This window comes from Lynx canadensis, chromosome D4 (genome assembly GCF_007474595.2).
Source record: "Lynx canadensis isolate LIC74 chromosome D4, mLynCan4.pri.v2, whole genome shotgun sequence".
Classification (NCBI taxonomy): Eukaryota; Metazoa; Chordata; class Mammalia; order Carnivora; family Felidae; genus Lynx; species Lynx canadensis.
In genome coordinates, this window is record NC_044315.2 from 17,741,920 (window position 1) to 17,769,341 (window position 27,422).

General features: G+C 41.8%; 1 protein-coding gene across 1 annotated transcript in view; it reads left to right on the forward strand.

Moving 5' to 3' along the window:
* The window catches only part of PCSK5 (proprotein convertase subtilisin/kexin type 5), a 456,194-nt gene that overhangs the window by 206,301 nt on the left and 222,471 nt on the right, over positions 1-27,422 (forward strand). Inside the window, 1 exon segment of the mRNA XM_032595566.1 lies at positions 2,139-2,239. Coding sequence (XP_032451457.1) covers positions 2,139-2,239 — 101 coding nt within the window.

Genomic DNA, 27,422 nt, shown 5'->3' on the forward strand with positions numbered 1-27,422 from the left:
CTGTGCGGCTTAGTCAGTCAAGCATCCGACTCTGGCTTCTAGCACGGGTCACGATCTCATGGTTCGTGCCTTCGAGCCCCAAGTCGTGCCCTGTGCTGCCAGCGTGGAGCCTGCTTGGGATTTTCTGTCTCCCTCTCTCTCTCCCCTCTCTCTCGCTCGCTCGCTCGCTCTCTCTCTCAAAGTAAATAAACAAACATTTTGTAAACAATAACAGAGTCAACAATTAAAAATCCAGAAAGTTTCTTCGGCAGAAGTGGGCAAGGGCTCTGTTTACCCAAACATCCTCTAAGCGACTGGTGTGGAGGTTTGGAAGGTGGCTGGTTAATCAAGTCTGTTAATCGAGAGAAAACCTCGCCTTCTTGCCAGATAGACTGTCGGGAGTCTAGACCTCTTTTCAGGAAAAGAGGGCAAAAGCTCGCCTCCTGTCTTCCACCACCACATCTCTACGGTTCTGTTATTTTTGTTCATTCTGCCATTTTTTGTGTATCAGTGCCTGTTGGCACGGATCATCTGGCGACCTTAAAAGCGTCAAAAGGAACAAAGAAAAGACCGTGAGAACCGATGACCCTGGATGAAGCTAGTTCAGCTCGCGTGTCAGTCTAGAGCCATACCAGATAATTAAATGGTCCATACAGACATCCGCATGGGACCCTGAGGAAATATTTAGGGGAGGGCTCATTTCTAAGGAGTTACACGGCACTTCCTTCCTGTGAAGATCAAATTTCTTTCCAAATCAGCCAGTCGGCCCCCTCCTCTGAAAGGGGATCCCTCAGAAAAGCAGGACTTGGTTTTCAGCCGCGTTTATCCCGCCATACCTTTCTGATGACCCTCCTCCTCAGTTTCCCCATCTGTAAAATAGGGGCAATACCCTCGTGTGGATGCAGAGAAAGCTTAACCCCCGTCCTCCAGTAACTGCAAGGAGATCGCCAGCTCATCTCGTGAGCCTTGTGTGTTCCCAGCAGGAGTGATATGAGACCCAAGGAGGCAGAAGTGGATGCTCGTGGGGGAGGGAGGATTTTTTAAATCGTAGATGTTTCGGTGGTTTGCAGAATCTGTATCTCGTAGTGTTTAATTTGTCTTGTCACGGAGACTCTCAGTTTAACGGTTTTCCCCCTTAGTGAGATGATCCTGAAACAGAGGTTGAGGGCCGCTGCTCTCGCTGGTGGACGTGTTATTCAGCCACAGCTCAAGTGAACCGGATTCAAACCAAGGGGAAAACAATGACCTAGGTCTCACATTCTGCTTTAAAAAATGGAGAAATGGCCAATCTCCTTCTGTGACATACAGGCAGGCACTTAGTGCTGTCCCATCAAGCACCCGGGCTTCAACCGTGTTTTTAGTATTCATGTGAAATCTCTGAGGAGGTCTTAAACCAGTGTTCCTTGCATGACAGGGCTCGGCTTTGCTTAATACCTGCAGCTCGGGGCGCCCGGGTGGCTCAGTCCGTTGAGCGTCCGACTTCGGCTCAGGTCATGATCTCACGGTCTGTGAGTTCGAGCCCCGAGTTGGGCTCTGTGCTGCCAGCTCAGAGCCTGGAGCCTGCTTCGGATTCTCCCTCTCTCTCTCTGCCCCTCCCCTACTCATGGTCTGTCTCTCAAAAATAAATAAACATTAAAAACAAAATTAAAAAAAAAAAAACAACAAAACAAGACAGAAAACCTGCAGCTCGCCCAAAGCATCAGTTCTGGGAGGACAGGGGTCAGATCGTGTGCTTTTATGCTCCCAGTGCCTAACTCGGTGTTTGGTTGTCGGTTCAACATAACCTGCTTATGAAAGTGCTGGGGTAATGAAAGAGCTTTATTCTTAACTAGAGCTGGGTCTGGGGTGAGGCAAGCGAGCGTTTGGGGGTAAAATTTAAGGGGACACTTGCATAACCCCCGCGTCCCGAGCCAAAGACTCACCGTAGTCCCGACCCTGGTTTTCACGGAAGCGGAGTCGGATTTCCACAGGCTTCCCTTTGCAAAGTCGATTTACACAGGCGACTCTTCTGGAAGTGATATGGTCAGGAGTGCAAAACAAGGCATTTAAAACAACTGTTTCGACACCCCTCCGTTCCACTTTTATGAGTAAATTTCTTTCGACTTGCGCGTGACTCACATTGACCCCAGCTCCCTAAATGTTTCATTGCTGTCTTCCAGATTACCACAGATCTGAGGCAACGCTGTACAGACAACCACACCGGGACCTCGGCCTCGGCCCCCATGGCTGCGGGCATCATCGCCCTCGCCCTGGAAGCCAAGTAAGCTTTTAGCTTCCTATTGTCTCCGCTGGCGACAACCCCTCATCTCAAGGACAACTTACCCATTCCCTACTATATGATCCCTAGCACAACAACCCAGAGCAGAATCTTCCAAATGCGACCTTTCAAACGTCAAAGACTAGGGTTTTAAAAAGAATTTTTTTTCCCCGATATCAAGAAAAAAAAAAAAAAAAGCAATTCTTTTTTTTTTTTTTTTTTTTTTTTGGTTTTTATATCCTTAAAAAATCAAACTGTGTAATTACTTTATTATGGAGTCATGGTGTAGGCATGCCAGTTGGCTCCAACCCTGTTGCCTTGTTGAGGTTTTTATTCTAGTCTGGGAATGTTCCTGTGGGTCTCAGAACAGTCAGGGGCCCTTTCCCTGCAGAACAGCCAGGCAGCTCGGATTCCAGGACAATAGCGCTCCCTCTGGGGGACAGACTATGTCAAGGTCATTTGACTGAAGCTCAGGGTCAAGAACAACCCACCCACCTTCAGTCCTGTTGCGCGTGGTCAAATTCTGTGTCTGAGAGATCCCTTGAAAGGCCCCTTAGATTCCGTGCTGTAGGCCTCACTCTCTGTCTGTAAAACACCAACAGATTTTGCTGTCTTAACCAACGTAAATTTGTCTCCACTCTTGGGAATCCTGGATCTTAATTCTTTCAAAACCTCGTACAGATCTACACGCTCTTACCCTCAATGTCAAAACTCAAAATGCCAAGAAAACTGAAAGCTCTTTTGCAAATTTGGCACAAAAACTCATTTGATGGCAAAGCCCTGAACTGACTTGAGGTGGTTTGTCTTTATCGTGAAAATCCATACAAATATTAATGTATGTGATTCTGACGTGCTGGCTCAGAGCCTCCCCCCCACCCCCGCACCCCGCCCCGGAAGTTTTGTATAATCTATGCTCCGGGTGCCATATCTGAAAAAACGTCGAATTCCAAATACATCAGGTCCAAGAATTTTAGAAAAGGGACTGTGGGCCTGCACTCTGATGCCCTCCTACAAGAGGATCATAAAAGCAACTGAAGTAAGAACGTAAGTGTTTTTCCAGAAATAGCCTTGCACCCCTATCCCAGGGAGGAATAGAATGATGTTTCCATTTAGTTGTACCCAGACGGAGAGCAATAGCCGATGACAGGAGAAGAACACAAGAATGATGACGAGACCTTCAGTAGGAACAGTACTCGCTGAGTCTCAGTACGTTTGTAGCTGCCCATTCTTTAAGGCAGAGAGCCTGTGTTAAGGCAGTCGGGCCCTCGTGTCATATGGAAAGAGTGAAATATAAGCCATGGAAAGCCCGAGACGGGCAGAAGGACACAGCTTCGGATGTGGGCTGTCTTCGTCTATTGAGACCACTAGAACAAAATACCGCAAATGAAGTAGCTCATAAACAACAAAAATTATTTCTCGTTTTTCTGGAGGCTGGGAAGCCTAAAATCGAGACACTGGCCGATCGGGTGTCCGGGGAAGGTCCACTTCCTAGGCGGGTCCCATGGCAGAGAAAAAGGGGCAAGGGAGCTCTCTGGGGTCTCTTACGAGGTCTCCTTTTTGTGACGGCACCACCCTCATGACCTAAACACCTCCCAAAGGCCACACCTCCTAACGCCATCACACTGGGCATTAGGTTTCAACATACGAATTTCGTGGGGACACCAACATTCAGAACACACAGTGGGTGCCACACCTTTTGTTGACCCCTTGCCAAAAATTGACGTGGAGAGATCTCCAAGTTCGCCCGAATGTCTGTATTGCTTTCTTTTTGATGAGGTTAAATAATAATCGTTGCAATGTGTTGTGTCTTTTAAAGTGTTAAAAATTGGGGTGGAGCAAAGAACCTGCACTTACCTTATTAAATTCTCACCTGACAACTTTTCAGTGGGCAGTTCTGGCCACAGAAGTGTCTGTTAGGTATCTATTTCTCTAATGTTTTATTTATTTATTTTTGAGAGAGCAAGTGTGTAAGCAGGGGAGGGCAGAGAGAGAGAGAGACAGAGAGACAGAGGCAGAGACAGAGACAGAATCCGAAGCAGGCTCCAGGCTCTGAGCTGTCAGCACAGGACCTGATGCGGGGCTTGAACCCATGAACCGCGAGATCATGACCTGAGCCGAAGTCGGATGCTTAACTGAGTGAGCCCCCCCAGGCGCCCCTAAGTGTCTGTTTTTAAGTTGGTGACTGCTAATTGGATCTTTGAAAAGCATATTGGCTTCATCCTGCAATTCTGGGGTATTTGCCCACAAAATAGTAAGTTAGAAAAAAGTCAGGAATTGATCGAGCACTTCCTAATTCCCCTCCAGAAATGGTTGTCATCTCACCCTTAGTAACTAAGCGCCGTATCGGTGGCTACAGATAATACATGATACTCTGTTCCTTGGGATATTACCGTACCACTAATATTTCAACAGTTCTCGTAACCACTGTTTAAGTTCAGGTGGAGAATCCTCACTTTTATGCCTCAAGCAGCGCACTCGGTTTGGCTAAGTTTGCCTTGGGGCTGGGAACACCCTGAAAGCCTTCCATCTGTTTTCGCGCTCTTTGCCTTCTGAGCATTTTTAAAGATTAATTTTTGCCGCAACTGTGATGGATGGAAGGCAGGGGGCCAGACAGCCTCTACGTGGAAAGATCCACTGTTAATTGAAGACTGTCAGCAGCACGGTCTGATCATGGAGCCAAAAGTAGAGGGTAAATAGACTGATAGATAAAAATGAGAAAGGATACACCTTGCCTTGTAACTCCACGTAACTCCACGTAACTCGTTCGGTGGGCCAATCTTTTCCCGTAAGTGAAGCTGGAGGTTAGGAGGGGGACATCTGAGTATTCCAAGAGTGGGTCAGACGTTGATGATACGCCTGGATCAATAAGCTGTGGGCCTCCAGCATGGCATCAAAAGTATCTGGAACTAAGAAACGACAGCACAGAGCTCGGATGACAGTAAGCCAAGGCTTCAGTTGTTCAAAAGCTAAGCCGAAGCCTTGCAAACACACCTCACCCACTCAGCAGCCTCCACACCCCTCCCCCCCGGGGATGTCCTCATCTCCTAGTGCTTTTCAACACGTCTTGGACCTGGGTATTTGGAGATTCAACCTTTCCTCTCCCAAGCTGAAAAGCCTGATCTAAGGAGGGAGAAGAGAAAGCGGCAGCATTGCCCCGGGGCACAGCCAGCACTCTAGCTAAGCGTCGCCTGCTCAGGTCAGGGAGTAGGGTGAGGCTGAGTGTTGGGGGTAAAAAGCTGCCAGTGGGGACTGCCGTCCCCATTTCCCAGCATGCCCCAACTGTCCCCGTGCTCTAGGAGGTATTGTCATTTCTCCTAATGGCAGATTTCAATCTAGATTGAATCAATTCAATTCAATTCAATCAATCTAGATTCAATCAATCAATTCAGTTCCATCTAGATTATAATCACTCAGGGAAAACTGCCACTTCCTGGCCTCCCTCCCCCCGCAGCCTGCTTTCGGTGCATCCCAGGTGCTTGTCGGCATCAGTAGGACAATCTTCTCTGGAGGATACTTCAACCATTGGCCTGTCTGCCATTTTGATTCTTCTTGCGCCCTTCCACTCAGAGCTTCTTCCCTACCCGCCCCCCCAAACAAAAAAACCTTCTTAGGAATCTAAGAGAAAAGAAAAAAAAAAAAAAAAAAACGTTACAAAACACAGAAACAGATCAGCTCATGGTGTGCAGATTTCTTATCTGAGCTCAAGCAAAGCTTGGTCCTGAGTTAACTGCTGCGAGAGCTCATAGGACAGACCCCCAGGCCATCCTTTTCCTAAGGGTGTGTAAGAACAGGTGTTACCACAGAGGACACTGCAGCACACCCCAGACCCTCGGGTAAAAGCACACTGCACCCAAGACTGGAAGGACTCCCAGTCCCTCGAAAATCTGCCCCCTTTTCCTATTCTTCCTCAGTTTGAGCCTCGTCATCGCTACAGGCGCTTCTGACAGTCTGATCACAAACTTTGCCTTTCTAGTAAATAAGGCAGTATCCTCCTGTTCCCAAAGATATCACCTGGGTGCAGAAAGCCGTCAGTGTTTTACCCTTCTAAAAACCGGGAGCAATTTCCGAATAAGAGAAAATCCTGTCATCTTAAAACACAGGAGAGGACACTGCTTTTGTGCTGGGGTACTCTTTGTATGTATTAGTTCAGAGGTTTCTAATATTTCGATTAGGTGGATTTTGTGGATCTGGAAGTCATCTTCTGGTTTTTCAGCCGGGTGAACAGGGACTATGTAATCAGTGATTAGAGGTGAACTAATTATCATCTGGGCCGTTGCTGCTCAAAGTGGTGTCTTTTTGTGTGGCATAATTCAGCAAGTTCAAGTAAAATGCGCGTCCCGGGAGCAGGTTTCTTACCTAAAGAAAAGAGTGAAACATGACTAACAGTTTTAGGTGAGCAGCACAGGAGAACGCCAGGTCACATGTCGAAAGAGCTTGGCATCGCAATCTCAATGCTGGGATATATTGCCAGTTACCATAGCCCTGTTGGGAAGAGACAAGAAAGTTGCCAGCAAATGATGTTGCCTATAAAATGGTTTATTAAATAAAAATGGCAATAATTGACGTTCATAAAAATACACTCTTCAGATTTTTAAACTCTGTTTTACTGAAGTTTCCCTGACCGGAGGCTGTAAGCGTTAGCAAAGGGAAACTAATTTAGTAGAGTCTTCCCTATGTTTAAATACCAGCATTAGCTCAGGACATTCAAAATTTAAGTTTACCAAAGACACCTTTTGGCCTTGAGTTGCAAATGGTTTCTCACTGGTAAACTGAGTAACATATGGTTAGCAATCAAGAAATGTTGTACAGCGAACGGTCAGTTAAAGGGACTGAGTCAGATAGAAACTTTGAAAATTGTTTAGGACTCTGAGAAAGGAGGGTGCTGATGCAAAGAATCTTCCACACATCCTTGTTTGAAGTGACCTGGGAGCATTTGCCTCCCATTTCGTATCTCAGGAGCCTCAGGGATACCTTCCTTTGAGAACGTCTAACAGAGCTACACCTAAACTCAGAAAATAAACAAATTGAAGGGGGGGCTGTCATTCGGTGCTAAAAATATACCCAGAATGTCACCTGCTTCTGGTATGCTTCCTAGCCAACTTGATGGGCATACAATACACACATCTCTAGGTGGGCTCATCTCTTTTATTTTATTATCTCCCTGTTCTCTCCTATTTCAAATGTCCTGTTGGAACATATCCTATAAGTATTTGTAGAATACAGATTATAGGACCTATATAGACAGAATGTAGCACTAGCTAATTAATCGTTGTAGTGTGAGGCCAAAACTCCTGGAGACTAAGGATTGTACATTCCTGCCTTTATATTTGTATATAACAAATATCTAGTACACTAAAAAAAAAAAAAATATTCTAAAGCATCATGCTAGATGCTAAGTGAATTAAGCAGGGCATATTTCAAATATTTGTAAAACATGTCACTTGCCTTCAAAGGGAGGCAAATGTACACTAACATGGATGCACAAGCTATTTAAGAAAGCCAATGAAATCAGTTTGGGGGGAAAGGTTGTGGAGTGTGCCGGATTTGGCTGAAAATAGAAATGGCCCACCTCCATGATCCAGCTTGGAACGTTGGCGCCGTGATACTCTTACATCCTTCATGACATCTAAGCACAATGTTTTGCAGAAGGTCAATTCCATACAAACATTAGATCAGTCCATCTAGTCCAACCTTCTCATTTTTTGTACGAGGGAAATGAAATGAACAGAAGTGTTCAATTTCGTATATTCGTCATTTTTACCTCTTAGTTCCTCTAGCGGGTAGCGATTAGTGACTTCTCCCCACATGACCTCAGCTCATTCCTTACCCAGTTTACTTATGATCCCTTAGAACTGGGCTTAACTTGGGGAGAATAAAGACATGATGTTATTCCCTCCCTTAGCTTCCAAGAGAAGCCCCTCTACCTTTGATCTTTAGTGGAAGGGATAACGTGAGACATGGAAAGGTCAACGTGTGAAGAATTAAAGACGTGTTGCGCTACAAGATGATTCACACCATATGCTGTTGATTTCAGAAGAACCATCCTGGAAATTCTTTTCTCAGGAAATTAAACTTACCATCTGTATTTCTTATAAACCTAAAAGTCCATCTATATAAATGTTATGCACTTACCAATGGTCAACCACTTTATGCGTATGCTCTACCTTTCATTATAATCTCTGTCTTACCAAGTATGTTTCCAATGCAGGGGAAAAAAATATGAGGAAATGCTCCAAATATTTGAGATTCAGTAATTGTGAGAAATTAATACCTGGGACAGTTGAGATGGGGCCTGAAGTTTTTAGCAAGTTGAGTTAAAGTAACTAATTGAGGGGCTTCAAAGATCTAGACCTGACCGTCTTGCAGGGAGGAGACCACATAAGAAGGATTCGATAGACGTAAACGTTTCTAAATATTGGGGTTAGCATCTTAGGCCTGATATCTTGTACACTCTTCTTATCTTCTTTGTTTTGTTTTAATTAAAAACACATTTCAGTAAAAACGTTCCATTAAAAATACTCCCAAAGGCCACATTCCCTCGTACGAAATGCTGCAGTGGGCAGGGAGACAAATGGTTGTTGAGGTAAAAAAGCAGAGAATATATCCACTCTTTCCTTGTAGGGGAGTTTTACTGATTTCAAGTAGGACTTCAGAAGCACATGCACAATACAGGTATATTTGCCCAGATTCTCTGTGATTACAAGAGTGAGGATGGAGTTAACACACACTCCCTTTTCCCCCATGCTCTTAGAGCTTTTAGGGTATTGTAGAAGCTTCTAGAATGTTGTAGTTTGGGCTTAGAATTTAGCTGAGATTTCTGGCATGGAGGGTTGGGATATATAGCATGAGGAGGGTGGGGAGACTTAAACTGTAATCAGGGAGGAGCGCTGAAAAAGGAGGTTCGTGAGGTAAAAAACAGCACACATTGCCACTTGAGGCCGAGCGGACAGAGAAGGGATGTACTGTCCTGGACTATTCCCTATAGTGAAATAATTGTAACCAGACCCACAGAGCAGTTACCACGGGCCTGCTGCCAGGACTGTGCATGAAAATAGCTTTGTTATGTCTACATACACACAGACAATACACTGTGTCCCCTAGCACTTTTCAAGTTCAAATTATGTGGAAGCCAGTATTCACTGGACTCAACTTTGTACCTAACTGGTAGTTAATGGTTTAAAACATTGCAGCTTCCAAAGGTGTCCTTTATTGCTAGAAAAGCCCGAGTCAATAGGTTCATTCACTTTGTGTTATCTTGAGATTCAGCCTGTGTTTTCCATCCCCTTCCTGAGATGAGGAAGCTAAGAAGGGGTGGATGGATAGTTGAGTTGCCCAGAGACTGAACTGAAGACAGAGAAGTGATTAGGTGACTGTTGCCTGCTTCTTTTGCTTAGCTTTATTTTAGAAAAATGGAGTATTCACTGAACGTATTTTCCTTTTATTACTGTAATACTAAAGATCATTTCTTAAGAAGAGTAGTTCTTAATTTGGTTACAGTCCCCAGAGTTTTTGCTTATATACATCATTTTCAAGGTCATATGATATATTAGAAATGTCTCATATTATAAATACCTGATTTATGATTTAACCTAAGCGGTAACACTATTTAAGATTGAAAATGGGAAAGACCTGTCCTCTGGGATTTGACTCATTTTATAGTAATTATATCATTATCTATGCTATGTCATCCACCCCACCACCTTGACAAGAATTCCATCTCAAAGGACACGATGCCTAAAAATTCTATAAACAATGATACCACTCTGAGAAAATAGTTTAAGCCCAAGGGGGAGAAAAGAGTTAAGTTGTGAGAAGCGATTTTGGAAAGAAATTTCTAATCTTGTTTTTCTCATCTCTGAAAGGTGTGTAGAGAAAATGTGGTGTTGGTAACATAGAGCTTAGATGGAATCATTCATTCATTCAGTAGACATGTATTAATGGTCTACTAGTTGTCAGTATCTATGCTAGACATTGTGCATTGAATGGTGGGTTGACATACCTGGAACTTTGGCCCTATTTGGCGAGGCAGTCTTTAGGAAACCAAATGATAAGTACTAAGAAGAACATAAACAGAGTAGAATACCGAAGAGTAATTTGATGAAAGGAACCATTTTGTCTAGAGTGGCAATGGAGAGACCTCTTGGAGGAGGTGACATTTTTCTGAGACCTGAAATATAAGAAGGCTCCCTTGTAGAGAACTGGACTGAGCATTCCAGGGAGAGGGAGGAGCAAGTTGGGAAGACCACATAATTGGAATACGGTTATTGGCTTTGAGAGATAGGAAGATATGCAGGACTAGTGTGAGCTGGAGATTTGGAAAAGTTCAGATCACATAAGGTGTCATAGTAAGTAAACATGATAGAGGTCTATGGAGTCTGTAAAGGAGAAGATTTGGTTAAACTTTGTAAAGATTATTCCAACTTCTCCTTGGAGAGCTGTTGGTGTGAGAGCAAAGCAAGCGCCATTTTGGAAGCTAGTGCCATAGTTCAGGAAAGATTAGGGTAGCTTGGTCAGTGCGACAATAATGGAGACAGAAACAAGTGGATCAATCTGATGTTTGTTTAGCAGGTACAGCATCCAGGGAATGAATTAGATAATGTGCTTTGGGGCGGGGGAAGAAAACCTCAAGGCTGAGTTCTAGTTTCTTAGCTGAGCTCTTGGGTGGATTGCGCACCATTTATTGAAATAGATACCCTTTTTTCTTTCCATGGGATTCTGAGAATTGAAAGAAGCATAAAGACCCATGGGACCAGATCCCTGGGCCGACAGGTTTTATAATAAGACCTGTGTTTGGGCGCACTGGCTCCTCCAGCAATGTATTAATTACTTATTAATTTAGCCTTAGAATTAACTAATTAATTAATCCTTAGCAAGTGCTGTTCACTAAGATCATGCTTGCTGTAAATGGCTGAGACAATTTACATTTTTAAAAAGGGAGAGAAAATAAAAAACAAGGATTTATTTACATTATACATTGCTCGTCTACTGCCATGTGCTGTAATTTAAATAGTGTGTTAATAGCAAATTGACTTTTATTCACTTACCCCAAAAGATTGCTTAGAAAATCTAATGAATTAGTGGGTTTTCAAGACGTATGTAAAATTGAGTATTTAAATTGAATCTCTTGAAGGTTTGTGGATGTTATTCATTGCCAGGAAATTTTTGTTCTTGATAGTGTCTATGGTAACACCCCAAATACTATCAAATATAATTTTTCTTGCTAAGAATACGAGAAGCTGCTTTTTTTTTTCCGGGTCCAGTACAGTTTCACATAATGGTTTGCTAATTTAATCAGTTTCATCAAGACGTATTTCAGTACTTTCTGCAAAATGACTTCCTGTATGGCTTCATCAAATATCCGTCTCTTTGTATTTGGGCATTCTCATATATATTTCTCAACTCTGTTTTGAAACCCAGTTAAAACTCAACCCTATTTTTTGAAAACTTACTTATTTTAAGAGAGACAGAGTACACACCCATGCAAGCAGGAGAGGGGCAGAGAGAGAGGGGGGGAGAAAGAATCCCAAGCAGTCTACATGCCGTCAGCACAGAGCCCGACGCGGGGCTCGATCTCACAAAATGTGAGATCAACGTGAGCAGAAATCAAGAGTCGGTTGCTCAACCGACTGAGTCACCCAGGTGCCCCTCAACCCTATTTGTGTGGCAGGTATTCTTCAGCTGAGTGTTGAATCAGTCTTGCATATAAACCACATTGTCTTCACCTATAATTTCTTACTTCTAGGATACTTTTGTTTCATTAGTCCAGAAGAGGATAATTGTTCCTAGTGACGCTATTATTTTTTGTATTTTGCTGATTCCAGCATTCTTTTTTCTCTGGTTTGGAAGAATCTTAATCATGATACCTTTTGCCGTCGGGATGATGGAAACGTAAATAAGAGAAGCAGAAATGACAGACTGACAAGCATGTCATTTCACTAGCATGAAGCTTTATTCATTCTGACCCCAACAAGCTGATTATGGCCTTTGATTTGTCAAAAGCTCAAAGCAACAAATTCATAGTGAAATAAAGTGTGATACCTGGAAGAGAACCTGTACAAAAAAAAAAAAAAAAAAAAAAAAGAAGAAGAAAGACACTTTGTGGTGAGAAGATTGGCTTATTTCTTAACATCTTGGATTTTCATTTCTCTATTTGCGTTGATTCTCAACCTTACTGAATAACCATATGTGTGACCCAAGTGAAGTAAAGTTCTATGTGCTTTCATATCCCAGAAAAAATAATGTTAGTGTCATTCTAGCCCATAAAGTCACAGTGCACCTGACCACGATATGCTATAGATGAGACAAAGGAGTCTTCTTGCCATTGGCCTCAACTGAGTGTGGACATAGTGCATGGGAGTGCAAAAAAAGGTACAGTCGAAAACTGAAGTGATGAAAAATACAAACAGCAGGCAGCTTTCACCAAATGCTTACTCTATGCCAGATACTGAGCTGAGGGCTTTTATCGGTTATCTCAGTTAGTCCTCAAAGCACTGCTATAAGGTAGGCATTATCTCCCTGTTTCAGATGTGGAAAGAGGCTTAGAAGGGTATCCAGGTGGTAAGCGGTAGATCTGGACGTTGAAATCAAGGTGATGTGATGCCAGAACCACATCTCCTTTCTGTTTTAAGAGCAATCACAAGACGTGGTTCATTGCAAATGGCGGCCGTGAAGCATAAGCGCCATGAGTTTGGAGCAGGGTGACAAAACCTTCAACAGGAGTGATTTAGGAGGACTTCATAGAAAATGGATTGGAGCTCTACTCTGAAGATTCTTTTTTCAGCTTGAGTGTGTATGAGTCATACAGAATCTTGTTTAAAAATGTAGATTTTGAGGCTCTCAAAATAGTTTGGGTGATTCCATTGCAAGTGGCCCACAGATCACAGTAAGAAAACCCCCCTAGACTGTAAGCTGTCTTGAAAGTTAGGTTGCTGCAGTAGACCCAGCAGCACCAAGAACAATGCTGGGCACATAGTAGCAACCAAATAATCTGTGTAATGAGTAAATAAATAAATGGAGAGACGGAAGTCTCCCTTTAGTTATTTAGAAGTATGAATAAGTATCCGGGTAGCTGTTGGTAGTGGGGTATAAATGCCAACAAATGTAGTCTTAACTCTGAACGTTGATTGATTCATTCGAGAAATACTTACTGAGTCATGCTTGTTATCATCATTTCTGTATTTTGAAAGAAACATGTTTTCCCCATCTGGGAAATTGCAATACCTCTTACAGTCATTGCTGCAATCGTTAGCATCATGATTCTGATGTAACTCCGTGTGTGCGCCCAGCACCGTGCTTAGATCTAAAATACATCTGGGGCGCCTGGGTGGCTCAGTCGGTTGAGTCCGACTTCGGCTCAGGTCATGACCTCATGGCTCGTGGGTTCGAGCCCCACATCGGGCTCTGTGCTGACAGCTGGAGAGCCTGGAGCCTGCTTCAGAGTGTGACTCCCTCTGTCTCTCTCTCACTCTCTCTGCCCCTCCCCCACTTGCACATGGACGCACGCACGCATGCTCTCTCTCTCTCAAAATAAACATTAAAAAGTAAAAAAAAAAAAAACAAAGGAAGAAAGAAAGAAAAGAAAACAAAGGGTGATATTGTGATAGAAAGCGATGGCTACTAAGGGTAGGGAGGAGTGAATAATGGCCAATAAGAAAAGGATTAGGCAAGGCCACCAATGAGATGATAGCATTTTTGCTGAAACAAGAGTCATAAGGGTGACCCAATTTATACATGGTTTTTATGAGTTATTACTGAGTTATTGTTTGCAGCATTAACTGAGTTTAACCCTTTTTTATCCAATAATGCTTGTCACCATGGCCAAGCCTTAGATAACAGCAGGCCAAACGATGAGGAGAAATAATCCATATTTTTTAAATTTCTGCCAATATTTAGAAATATGCCCATACATGATTGAAAGCTAGGCATCACTTCAAAGTTTAAAGTTGTTCATCCAGAATCCAGTGAAAGCCTTAATTTTCCATTTTTGATAGACACGCTGGTTTATCTGAAAAACTCAGTACACAACCAGGGAAGGTTGGGAGGGAGGGAAGAGAATTGAGCGAAATTTAACACAGGCTCTCAGAGGAGTCTGCTTGTTATTTGGCTATTGGAAACCTTTCTACCCAACTTGAAAGAATGTAAGAGGGAGCTTCCTGGAGAGAGCATGATCTGGGAGTGATCATATTAGTCATGCTGTATTTCTTATTCATTGCTCTGAATTTAGGTGTCATTGGATTTGACATCTAATAGCCTCATTGCCATAGCAGATGTATTCAATTGTATAATTTTCATTGTGCTAAAACTCTCTATTATAGGCAATACCATACCTGGCATATCAAATACTTGCGATCGGTTTGTCTGAGAAATCATAACGTTGGAAGGTTGCCCAGAGACCATCTGGTCTGTAGAGTTGCTATTTAGTGAGAGTGTTCAAGGATCACGGGGCACAGGAAAATAATATTGATAATGTAATGTAGGGTATTTTGAAAATAAAGTTGTTGTTTTTTTTATTTTAAGTGACTTATTTGGAAATTATGCACCATTTTGGTATAAAGCCTTACTTGTCTGAAATGATGCCGTCCTTTGGCAAAATTAGGTTGCCAGTCTTTCACTGATTCCATTTGCACTAAATATTTAACACTGAAAATCGCATAAGAGCAATCCTATAACCACCAATAGTGTTAGCAATAGGACCATATTAAAATCAGATTATTACCACTCAAGTAATACAAACTCTTTGTAAAAAAAAAAAATACAAATCACATAGAAATATAGAAACAAAAATCAAAAATCTCTCTACACAGTTGACTTTCAGCAACTCAGCAACTGTTTTATGATTGAATAAACAATAAATCCTAATACCATGATGCTGGTTCCAAGTATTCTTGACATATACAATGTATTTATTTTGAAAATATTTTGTTTTATTGTCTTCAATCTGCATGTCACTTTCCCTTCAGATCTGTTGTTCATTCTGTCTTCTTGCCTCCATTATTTTTTGTCATCCACTTAAAAAAATGTTTTTAATGTTTACTTATTCTTGAGAGAGAGAGAGAGAGAGAGAGAGAGAGAGTAGAGCATGAGCAGGGGAAGGGTGTGGAGAGAGAGGGAGACACAGAATCTTAAACAGGTTCCAAGCTCTGAGCTGTCAGCACAGAACCTACACGGGGCTCGAACTCAGGAACACTGCGATCATGACCTGAGCTGAAGTCAGACTCAACCAACTGAGCCACCCGGGTGCCCCTCTCGTTATCTATTTTAACCACATAATGCTTTCTCTAACCTGCAGCCAAGCAAGATTAGATTAAAGACGGTCTTAGGTCTTTGTGGGTGCTGTCTTTGTCCCCTTGTTGGAAATCGGGTATTGACAAATTCCTGAATTCTAGAAACTAATATTCAAATTGAGTTTCAGAGACATCTTCCAAGTCACTCAAAAAGGCAGTAATGCTGTGGATCCTCTACAAACTACTGATCTTTTATGTTATTAATTTTTCTTATCACTCTATGCTCCATATATTTCCCCTGGCCATAGTTATTACAAATATTTTATCAATTTGTCATTTGCTTTCGGGTTTGCTTCAGATTGTTCTGATATAGGGAACTTTTTTCCTTCATTATTTCATTATTATTTTTTTAAGTTTACTTATTTTGAGAGGGAAAGAAAGTGCATTTGTGCGTGAGCGGGGGGGTGGGAGAGGGCAGAGAGAGAAACCCAAGCAGGTCCCATGCTGTCACCACGGAGCCCTATGTGGAACTCGATCCTACAGACTGTGAGATCATCATCTGAGCTGAGGTCGAGAGTTGAACACTCATCCGACGCAGCCACTGAGGTGCCCCTCGTTATTATTTAGTCAATTATCTGTGCCCTTTATACATTTGTCAGTTAGCCATGACTCATCTTTTGGTAACTTCTGGAGAACTTATGTATGCTTATGAAAGCTATGTATGTTTTCCCCCTAAAATGAGCCCAAACACACAGATGGCAGGGGATTTGCTGTACCCCCAGAGTAATCCATGGGCCCCAAGTTAAGAGCTCAGGTTAGATAGTCCTTTCCTATCTCAGAGTCCTATCTCTAAGTCTTAATTACCAACTTCCACTTTCATCTAGGGTTTTCTCATTGCGTTTTTCAGCCTTAATGTCTGACCAAGTAGGATTTATTTTGGCATTCGGCATGAAGCTCTAAGTTGAACTTTTATAGAGATCTATTTACTCAATGCCATGTGTTAAGTAATCTGTCTCCAAACACAATTTGTGTTACGCTCAAGTCATTGAATTTATTAAGGTCTGTTTTAGAGTTTTCTGTGTATTATTCTGTCAATTCTTTTGACATTACTGTATCACTCCAATTTTTAAACATTTTCTTAAGCCTTTTTACCTGTTTGCTTTTCCAGGAAAAACTTAGAACCATTTTGCCGTGCTTCCAAAAACAATCCCAGTGACAGTGTTTGACAACTGTATGAATCTTGGCTTCTTTATAACCATTGGTTTTCCCGTTCAAGAAAATCTGCCTCTGAATTATTCAGATCTTTTATTGGCAACATAACATCTTGGGCTTGTATTTAATTCCATACTTTTAGATTTAGATTTATTTTTTGGAATAGTAAATATTTGTATGCTTTGCTGTTACCATTATGCCTTTAACTAGTTATTGTTCTTTTATAAGAGAGATACTGGTTTTTTTTTTTTTTAATGTTTTTCTTTTCTCTGGCCCTTTAATTCACATTATGTGGTAACTCATTACCTTGGTTTTTTTTGTGACCGGGTGAATATATACACGGATTCTGACTATAGTAACACTTATCTCTGTTCATTTGAGTTTTTTCTATGTTTGTTTTTATTATCCCCAAGCTGGTTATTATGAATTCAGGTTTTGCGATCAGGCTGACTTTTCAATTCCAATCCTACCTCTACCCCGTTACTACCTGAGTTGCCTTGAACAAGGGAAAATGGTGTTTTTTATCCTTGTTAAATTTAGTTTCTTCATCTGAAAGTTGGGGTAATAATAACCCAGGATCACCAGATTGTTGCCAGGATTAAATACATGCGGGCATATGGAAAGTATTACAAATACAGAAGCTGATATAATCATAAATAGTATTTCTATTATATTAGCTACCATTTAAAATACTAAGTACCGAGAATGACAATAAGCTTTCATGTCTAGCTCCAGATTTTCTCTGGATTCTCTTTTTTTCTTTTCTTTCTTCTTCTTTTTTTGAACTCTTGTTTCATTTTTGCAGATGTCTGCTTTTCTTCATGTGGCTGTACAGCATTTTTGGTTTTACAAATGTTTTGTTAAAAATAGAACTTGGGTGTTTTCTCAGTATCCGTTGAGATTTTTAGCATCTAGTTTCTCATATTGTAATTATTTATGTGATTTATTAGGATAATAGTTTTTTGAATATTATTTCTGCTTATATTATGAATGAAATTTGTTTCTTTAGTATGCTTTTGGTTTAGTATTAGGATATTTTATATATGCCTTTGTGTTTATTTTCCTGAGGGAGATTTATAGTTTCTTTTACTGAATAAAATTGTGTGTGTGTGTGTGTGTGTGTTCTATATTGTTATAGCAACTGGAAAATATTAATTGTGCACTTACGGAATATAAAGAGAATCTTTTAAAGTATTCTTTCTTTATTGTCCCCCATTTATCCCTCAAGAATATGGTAGCATAGATATTAAAGGAAGAATTAAGCTTCTCACCCCAGTTTGGTTTGACCGATAAATACTCTGCCTCTATCTCTGCCAGTTTTTTGTTTTGTTTTGTTTTGTTTTGTTTTTTTGATCAAGTGATGTTAAAGTCACAAAATAAATTGTGAAATTTTGCATCTTTTCTCTTCTCTGGAGACATTTGTGATCACTGTTGTTACAAGTTTGAAGGAAACAATCTGTCCCTAAAGCCTTTTCTAAAAAATAATTCTTTGATAAATTTTTCATTTTTTTAACTATATTCTCCCAAACCATGTCCATTTCATAAGATTTTCAAATTTATTGACCAATGATTACATACAGTTCTATATAGAACTGTAATATAATTGCATATTTTATGTTATATATAACATAATATATATCTGATATTAATATAAGATACATATATATTATCTTCTTTGTTAGATGTTTTGTTGCTATTCTTGTTTTTCAAAAAGTCAGTTCTTGGATTTGTTAATCAGTAACAAATTTTTCCTGTTTTTCCTTTGTCTTTTTTTTTTTTTATCGCTTTAATATCTATCCTGCTTTCCTTCAGAACACTCTTCATTCTTTTATTAATCTTATTGGTTGAATCATGGTTCATCTGTTTTTCCTTTTACACTAGTATGATTTTTTTAAGCTCTACATTTACCTCTGAACACACTTTTGGCTGACTGCCATTATTTTCTAATGATGTTTGGGCTTCCTCTCTGTTAGAACGACAATTGAGAATAATACTTTTAAATGTTTAACAAACTTTGTTTCTACGGAGATTTATTATTGACCTTTCTTTCCACTGTGTTGTGGTCAGATAATGAGGTTAGATAACCAACCACACTAGCGGTTTGTGAGGTATTGTTTTTCCTTAAGGCAACCGAGATTTCCTTTTGGCTCGGTAGGTCTGCAACTTTTCTTTCAAAACTCTGTAGTTGATCCGTGGATTCTTAAGAAAAAGAAATTACTCTTTGTAGGAGATAAGTTTTAATGTGATTAAATTATATCCATTATGTACACAAACCCTTTATAGTACTTCTCCCGAAATAAGTGGATTGAATTACCTCAGTAGTGTGGGTCTCCCAGTGACTTTTTTGTACAGTCTTTGATCCACACATTTTGATGGAAACGTTTCATGCTGTTAGATATTCATTATAGACAGTGCCTCATCTTTCAGCTACATTGTACTTCCTTGTGCTTTTCAGTGTTTTTATGTCTCAAATGTTGTATTGTTTGCAACTAATTTTGTCATCCAGATGTGTGTGTGTGTGTGTGTGTGTGTGTGTGTGTGTGTGTTGTGGAAAAATCGCTGCCCTTTGTTTAATTTTTAGTTTCTATATTTCATTTTTTCGGTAAAAATAGGATTTTAAAATAATTTTAATAGTTCTTCAAATCTCCTTTTTTAAATAAAGCTGATATTTAAAAATAAATATATCTTGTAGTAGGGGTTCTCCCCCTTGACTCCTTGCTGTATGAACTCGGCTTACATTTATTTAGTGTTCCCCCTATGCTTATTTCTTCACGTTTAATGTCATAATCTGCAACAATTTATTTCTTGCCATTATTTTTCTTTTCCAAAGAATTGTGTTAAAAGACTTCTTAAGTCTTCCTTCTACATTTGTTTTATTTTTGAGCGATCAGTAGGTCTTTCATACCAACTACACATTCTAGGCTTTTTAATTTTGACCTCCTTATTCATCAGCTGAAATAGACCTTCAAGCTCTTTGTTTGCTTTATTTTGGTTTTCAGAGTGTGTGCTTGCAGTGAGGGTAGGTTGGTTTACTTTGTCGCTCCTACAAACGTGTGGCTTCTGCATTTACTCATGAAGGACAGGAGCTTAGTATACAATTCTTGGGCTTGTTTCCTTTCAGTGTTTCTGTTTTTGTCTTTCAGTTTATTTCTTTGGAGAGCGAGCGCATGAGAGCGCACACCAGTGGGGGAGGGGCAGAAAGAGAGAGAATCCCAAGCGGGCTCCTCTCGCTGTCACTGCAAAGCCTGACATGGGCTGCGGGGCTCGAACTGTGAGATCATGACCTGAGCAGAAGTCAAGAGTCAGAAGCTTAATTGACTGAGCCACCCAGGTGCCTCTCCTATCAGTGGTTCTAACTCTCCTTTCATTGTCTCCTGAAATTAGCTTTGCAGAGAGACTCAAGGCAGAAATTCTGTTTTGTTTGGTTTTGCTTGAATTCCTAAACAGCAGCTTTTAAGATACTTTTTATTTGTGTTTGAATTTATATACACACACACACACACACACACACACACACGCTCACACACGTATCAGGAAGAGCGTAGGGGATGCAATCCTTAGTATTTCCCGAAGCACATTGAGTCCTTCGAGCCTACCTTGGGCGTTTTTAATCAGGTGGGATTTTGGTGACTAACAAAGCCTACCGTGGGCTTCCACGCTGGAGCCCTGGAGTCTGAGAGGCCTGGATGCAAAGCCCGGTTCTTGTTCTCCTCGCATGATGTTAGGAAAGAGATGTAACCTTTCTAAGCCTTAGTTTCCACATCTGTAAAAAGGGAATAATGACATTGTCCGCCTGATGGCTTGTTTCGCCTACGTTATGTGAAGAACTGTGCCGTAAAGCGCCAGTAGAAACCTGATAAGTAAATAGTTAAGACTCAGTACGTGTTGGTCCTCAGAGGCAGACAAAGCTTCTATCCTGAAGTGACTTTCTGTTTCCTGACCTCCAGATCTGTCACCTTGTCTTTCCTTGTCCTCTCTTGACGATTTTCCTTAAAACAAAAACAAAACCAGAATGGTGGCGGGAGCGCCTGGGTCACTCAGTAGGTCAAGCGTACCACTTCTGCTCAGGTCTCATGATCTCACGGTCCGTGGGTTCGAGCCCCGCGTCGGGCTCTGTGCTGACAGCTCAGAGCCTGGAGCCTGCTTCGGATTCTGTGTCTCCCTCTCTCTCTGCCCCTCCCCTGCTCATGTTCTGTCTCTCAAAAAGAATAAATAAAAACGTTAAAAAAATTTTTTTTAATGGTGGGAAGTTCTCACAATTGTATTTGATATGATTAACTCAATTTTCCATGATACCAATTCCACCATACCATATCCCTATCAATGGACTCCCTCTAATGCAAACTTTCCTTTTGCTAATACCACTTTATGGTGCTTGTAGGCTTTCTCTCAGCTTCTATTTTGGTGTCTAAGCTTGCCTCGTTTATCAGCGTATTCCCTTTTTGTTCACTGTCTTTTTCACAGGCCCCATATTATTTTTCTTCTCTGTTCTTTTCTCTCTTTTTTCTCTTTTCTTCTTTTTCCTGTCCCTTGCACTACCCCCTTAGATTTCCTTTACTTGTTCTTTCTCCTTCCTTTCTTTCTTCCCATTTTTTTCTTTTTTTTTTTTTTTTTTTTTTTTTTTTTTTTGATTCTCAATGAGCGTATCCTCAATTCTGGCTTCAGAAAAGGTGTGATGCTGTCCCTGCCCTGCTTAGCATCTAAGCACAGACCTGCTCAAACTTGCCCTTGAAGGATCAGATGACAGACGAAACCCCTTGGTCAATTCTGAGATCCCGGCAGAGATCCATCCAAAGTGAGGAATGCTAGGTGAGATGATCGTTTATCAACCCTTCTGTCAAAACCAGCTTTGCCAGCCGGTCCCTACAAGCACTGCTCCTGGCTCTTCCTCTCATGGTCCCTCCTCCAGTCAAAGACCTCGGTGGTGAAATAGATCAGAGCCAGACTCCAGAGTCAGCCTGTTTGTGGCCAGGTTTAGCTCTTGCTAATCACGTGACCCTGAGCAGGATCCTGACGCTCTCTCTGCTTCTGTGCCCTTCTTAAGTGGTAACAATGATAATATTATCTGTCTCTCGGGGTTGCCGTGAGCAATAAATGAAATAATGAATATAATACTTCTCACAGTGCACCTGGCTCACTGTGAGCACCCCATAAATGCCATCCAATTCTCTGTACTTTTGGAGATCCATCTGTTAGGAATTACATTCAGTACCAAGAAAGTCTAGGGGCGCCTGGGTGGCGCAGTCGGTTAAGCGTCCGACTTCAGCCAGGTCACGATCTCGCGGTCCGTGAGTTCGAGCCCCGCGTCCGGCTCTGGGCTGATGGCTCGGAGCCTGGAGCCTGTTTCCGATTCTGTGTCTCCCTCTCTCTCTCTGCCCCTCCCCCGTTCATGCTCTGTCTCTCTCTGTCCCAAAAATAAATAAACGTTGAAAAAAAAAAAATTAAAAAAAAAAAAAAAAAAAGAAAGTCTAGCTGATAGAGCAAGAAATCCACACGTCAAGATGTCGGTTAAGAAATTCTAAGCTACCGGGGCGCCTGGCGGCTCAGTAGATTAATAGCGTGTCTGACTTCCGCTCAGGCCACGATCTCATGGTCCGTGAGTTCGAGCCCCATGTCGGGCTCTGCGCTTACAGCTTGGAGCCTGCCGGATCTTCTGTCCCCCTCTCCCTCTGCCCCTTCCCCACTTATTCTCCCTCCTTCCCCCGCTCCCGCTCAAAAATAAATAAATAAAACTTTAAAAAAAATCTCAAAGCTACCAAGACCAGCGTCTGTGTTACCCTCTTAATCTTTTCCCAGTGGCTGCTGCAGCACCAGCCATCACACCCACATTCAGGTAAAAGGAAGGAGAGAGTGACAGAGAATTGAGGGATGGCTGTAGCAGGAAAGCAGGGCAGACTGCCTCTTCCACTTCCTTACTCCAGACTCTGTCTCGTGTGCACCTGTCACTCGTGGGGCATCTGGGGGACACAATTTTGGCATCTCACGTGTAGAGTAAGGGTGGCAGTAAAAAAGAAAGTTGGAAATTACCCCCTAATTCCTGCCATAGTTTCTAAGAATTGAGACTCTGAAAATAGGGATAGGAGAGAACAGAGTTTCATGGTTGGGCTGCCTTGAAAAGAAGAAGAGAAAAAGAGAACATGTCCAGTAGAGAATCACACACATATGCTTTTAGGTGATGGATAGATATCCTGGGTCTTTAATTCAGGAGGTAGATGGGGAAACAAGGCTTAGCTTTTGTTGGGGGGGAGTCTTTTGTCACTTCTTCCCCCCTTCTACTTTCCTTTAGGTGCCAAGCCAGCTTTGTTTTCTTAAAGTATGGAAACGTTAAACGTGACTTTTCTTATTCCAGTCACATCAGGGATTTGGAAATCCCTCCAAAATTTTTGTTATAGATTTCTGTTAATCTTAGTTGATCTTTCCCCTGGTGCATGTGTGTGCTCAGTGTATAAGGCCTTTTAAAAATATTCTTTGTTATGGTTGACATCTAATAATTAGAAAGACGGCTAGGACTTGACATCATAAACCAGGAGTTTCTAAAATAGAATAACATTTACTTAAAATTCTAGAATCTCAAATGCTTACTGATTTTCACTGAAGTTTAAAACAAAGGTGAACCTTGAAAATCCCTGTGTAAAAATACACTTCTTTGATAAGCACGTAGAAAAGCATCACTTGAATTCTTTGTATTCAACAGGGGGAAAAAATGAGAGAAAATGCTGTAATTTACAATAATAGTAATAACAGAGCTGCGGCCAAGTATTTTTGCTGCCCGTCCAAGGGTTCAGCTGCTGGCTTTTGAGGTGAAAACCCTGCAGATCACTGAAGTCTGGTAGAAAAGTTTCAAAAACACTGCAGTCCAGCAGTCCAGTTAAGTGAATAAGTATGTGCCCCTATGTCTGCGTCCTAATATTCGGTACCAAATGGCAACTTCGACGTCAACCCAAAGAATATCTCACCTTCCTCTACAACCCATCAGCGGCCACTGTCAAGAGGGAAGATATTCCCACAAATAGGATTTCTTACCATCACAGTGGGGCCAAACGGTTGTTTCCCCAACCAGTCAGCTTGCTGCCTCCACCATTGGCTTGTTAAAACCAGATCCTCTTGACAGATCTTGGTGGCATTATTATTTCACTAAGCACAAATGTACCAACGTGTTGAAAATGCTATTTTGCTCATTTGTTACAGGAACTAAAAAACATACTGTCAAAATCTAGGCATAGGGGAAAAGAGCTTAATTAACTGGAGAGTCATCAAATGCTAGCATAGACTCAAAGTTGTCCTTCTGGCTTGTTTCGGGATGATAGGTTGTGCGTCTCGACAAATCGTAATGACTGCTGTCTCTGGGAGTCTGTCATGTGCCAGGCACTCGACGTCCGTTACCTGGAGTTCTTGCAACCACCCTGCGGTGTGTGTGTTAACCATTTCCACATTTCAACTGAGAAAACAGAGTCCCAGGGAGGCGCAGTTAATTGTCTAGCATTGCAGAAGCATTAGGTAGCAGGTCACGATTTACCTACGTCTTCCCGACCATACCTTCGTCATGCTCATGTGATTAGCGGCTATGTTTATCATTATTGCTGAGAATAAGTTTAAATTAGAAATAAAACTCCAAAAATAAATTTAAAAAAAAAAAAAGTTTATAAAAAAAAGAAATAAAACTAATGGGGATAGCAATGTCTTCCTGCCGGACTAAGTCAGTTCACTTGGAACTGCATATTTATTCAGGCTGAGCGCAGGACGGCCGGCAAAGTTAGCAAAAAAAAGGGGAAGTGAGAGATGTTCTCCGGCTTCCTTACCGCCAAGTGGGTTTCTCACAGCTTGACTGGGATAAGCGTAGGGAGGGAGCTCTCATACTGTCATATCTCATCTACTTCAAGAGATTGCAGAGTCAGGAACGAAAAATGAGGGTCAGGCCTCGATTCCAGGTTGTGGGGCGCATGAAGAGAGAGAGGCCTTTACCTTGGCCAAAATTTACGGTCTCCGGGTCATAATGCTGGAGGGAATTGAGTGTATATGGAGAACTTGCACAAAGCTTCATTTATGGTGAATTGACGTCGCTGCGTGTGATCTCTTGGTTAGTGTACCCTTGTCTGACCGTTGATCGAACTGTATTCCCTAAGAGTTGATGTAGCAAAGTGTTTCAAGGGAATGACTATTGAGTTTACAGACAAAATGCCGTTTGTTTGTAAAGCTGCACAAAACTTAATTGATGTGCTTTGGGTGTAGTGACAAAGCCTGGGCAGAAGCCAGGATTTATAAAGGAAAAGAAGACACTTCAGTTTAAATGGCAGAATTTCTCTTTGTAAATAAGGGCTATCTTAAGTGTGTTTAGAGACCCAGTTTCTAGACCTTTAGTGTATGCTCAATTCAGGTAATCAATGGCTGGTGTGTACAAGAGAATATAATAAAAATTTGACGTGGGTGGTCCTGAACCAATCTTCTTTATCTTTCCTGCTTTGGTTCGGGTATGGATGGATCATAAGTAGGTGTCCAGATGATGCCAATACAAGTCACATTTCCAAACCTGGAGGTACAATTAACTGTGTTTTCTGTTAGGACACCCAGTTTTTGGCCCGGAACTTTTTTTTCTTTTGTGTTTTTTTTTTTACATTTATTTATTTTTGAGAGACAGAACACAAGTGGGGGAGGGGCAGAGAGAGAGGGAGACACAGGATCCGAAGCAGGCTCCAGGCTCCGAGCTGTCAGCACAGAGCCCGCCGACGCGGGGCTCAAACCCGTAAACCGCGAGATCGTGACCTGAGCCGAAGTCGGACGCTTAACCGACTGAGCCACCCAGGTGCCCCGCCTGGAACTTTGGAATTACTGTAGAGCACACGATACAACACAACAAAACAGAACAAACCAAACGCACTCCCATGAGCAGTATATCCTCCTGTGTGCCGTGGGGTTGACAACCTGATGATCCTTTCTGTGGCTTCATTAACCTGACAAAAGAATATCGGTTTCCTTTGTTTTATTCTTGAGTCACCGTCGGCATGCACTGGGTACAGTCAGGATAATGTTTGCACCAATCTCAGCAGGCTCTAGACATTTTCTGTCTCATCTTTGTTGCTCCAGCTCGCCGTGAATCTCCTCCCACAATCGCTGATTGATTTAGCGTCCGCACGACGGCGTGAATTTTGTGGCTACTTGGTCCCATTTCTATTTTCCATGGTCTTAAGGATCATAAAACAAGACTGGTCTTGTGTTGGATTTTTTGTTGAATGTCTAAGTAACTGGATGATTGCTGACCGGTCATGTAGTTTCCCCATAGGACTGGTTCGTGAAATTACTCCATCATTGTATAAGACAGAATCGGTCTTGTATGTTAAGAAGATTGCCCAGTTAGGGAACAGTTTCAATTCTCTGGTTTTGCTTTGCTACTCTCATTGATCAATTCTCTTTCCGTATCAAGATGTGTACGTGTTGTCCCTATTATCGGTTGCCTGTGATGATAGATCTGTCGGAGGGGACCAAGGGAAGGTTACTTCTTTTTTTCTTTTTTAATGTGTATTTATTCTTGAAAGAGAGAGAGAGGTGAGCGGGAAAGGGGCAGAGAGAGAAGGAGACACAATCTGAAGCAGGCTCCAGGCTCCAAGCTGTCAGCACAGACCCCCCCACGCGGTGCTCAAACTCGCAAAGCGGGAGATCATGACCTGAGCCGAAGTCAGACGCTTAGCCCACTGAGCCACCCAGGCGCCCCTTTTTTCTTTTTAATAAATGAAAGTGAGTCAGTCAGTCACTCAAGATTCAAGGTCCTTGTTTTTTAAGGACCACCACGTACAGATCGATGTTGGACGTTCACATGTGCATGATTAGCCAAGAAAACTCTTGTTTTGATTTTTTACTTTAACTATTAGCAGTAGAATTTAGGGGTCCAGCAAAAGGCACTAGAAAAAAATGTCTTTCTTGGGATACATCCTACTTTTTTTTTTTAATTGTTTTTATTATTTATTTTTTGAGAGACAGAGTACAAGCAGGGGAGGGGCAGGGAGAGAGGGAGACACAGAATCTGAAGCAGAGGCTCCAGGCTCCGAGCTGTCAGCACAGAGCCCGAGGCGGGCCTCGAACCCACAAACCATGATTTCATAAGTTGAGCCATAGTTGAACACTTAACTGACTGAGCCACCCAGGCGCCCCAGTCCTGCTTCTTCTCAACCTACCGTTGAGGCCACCAAACACTTTGAACTGCTCAGAACAAAAACAGAATACAGATACCAGGTAGTGACAGTGTCACTAATTATCCTGTTTTTGCTGCTAGAAACGAGAAGTGTTTGTGCTGGGGTTCAGGTGCAGCTCCCGGACTGGAAAAGCCAAAGTATAAACCACATTAAAGTGTGAGCATGTCAAGCAAGGTGGCAAGTTCGTGACCATAAAGTTAAATAATATAATCACGTTCTGCTCTCCAGTCCAGGCATATAATATTGTATTTTATTATAAAAATCATATATTTCCTAGTTTGATATCTTTCTATTTACCTTCGAGGGAGCATGCCAAAGTTAAGCCTTTGGAACCTAAGACCCAGATTAAGACTCGAGACTCTCCTGCATTCTGTGGTAATCAAAATTCAGCCAGAGAATCAAAATTCAACTGAGCTGAGATTGAGAGTGCAGGTGCGAAAATAGCGTGACCACGAGGACATGGCATGCCACGCGTTGCTTCCTGATCCAATTGTCGAAGAACTACCGAGCGAACCAACACGCGTCCGTTCATTCTGCCTTCCGGGGGTCCACCTGGAGGTGCTTTTA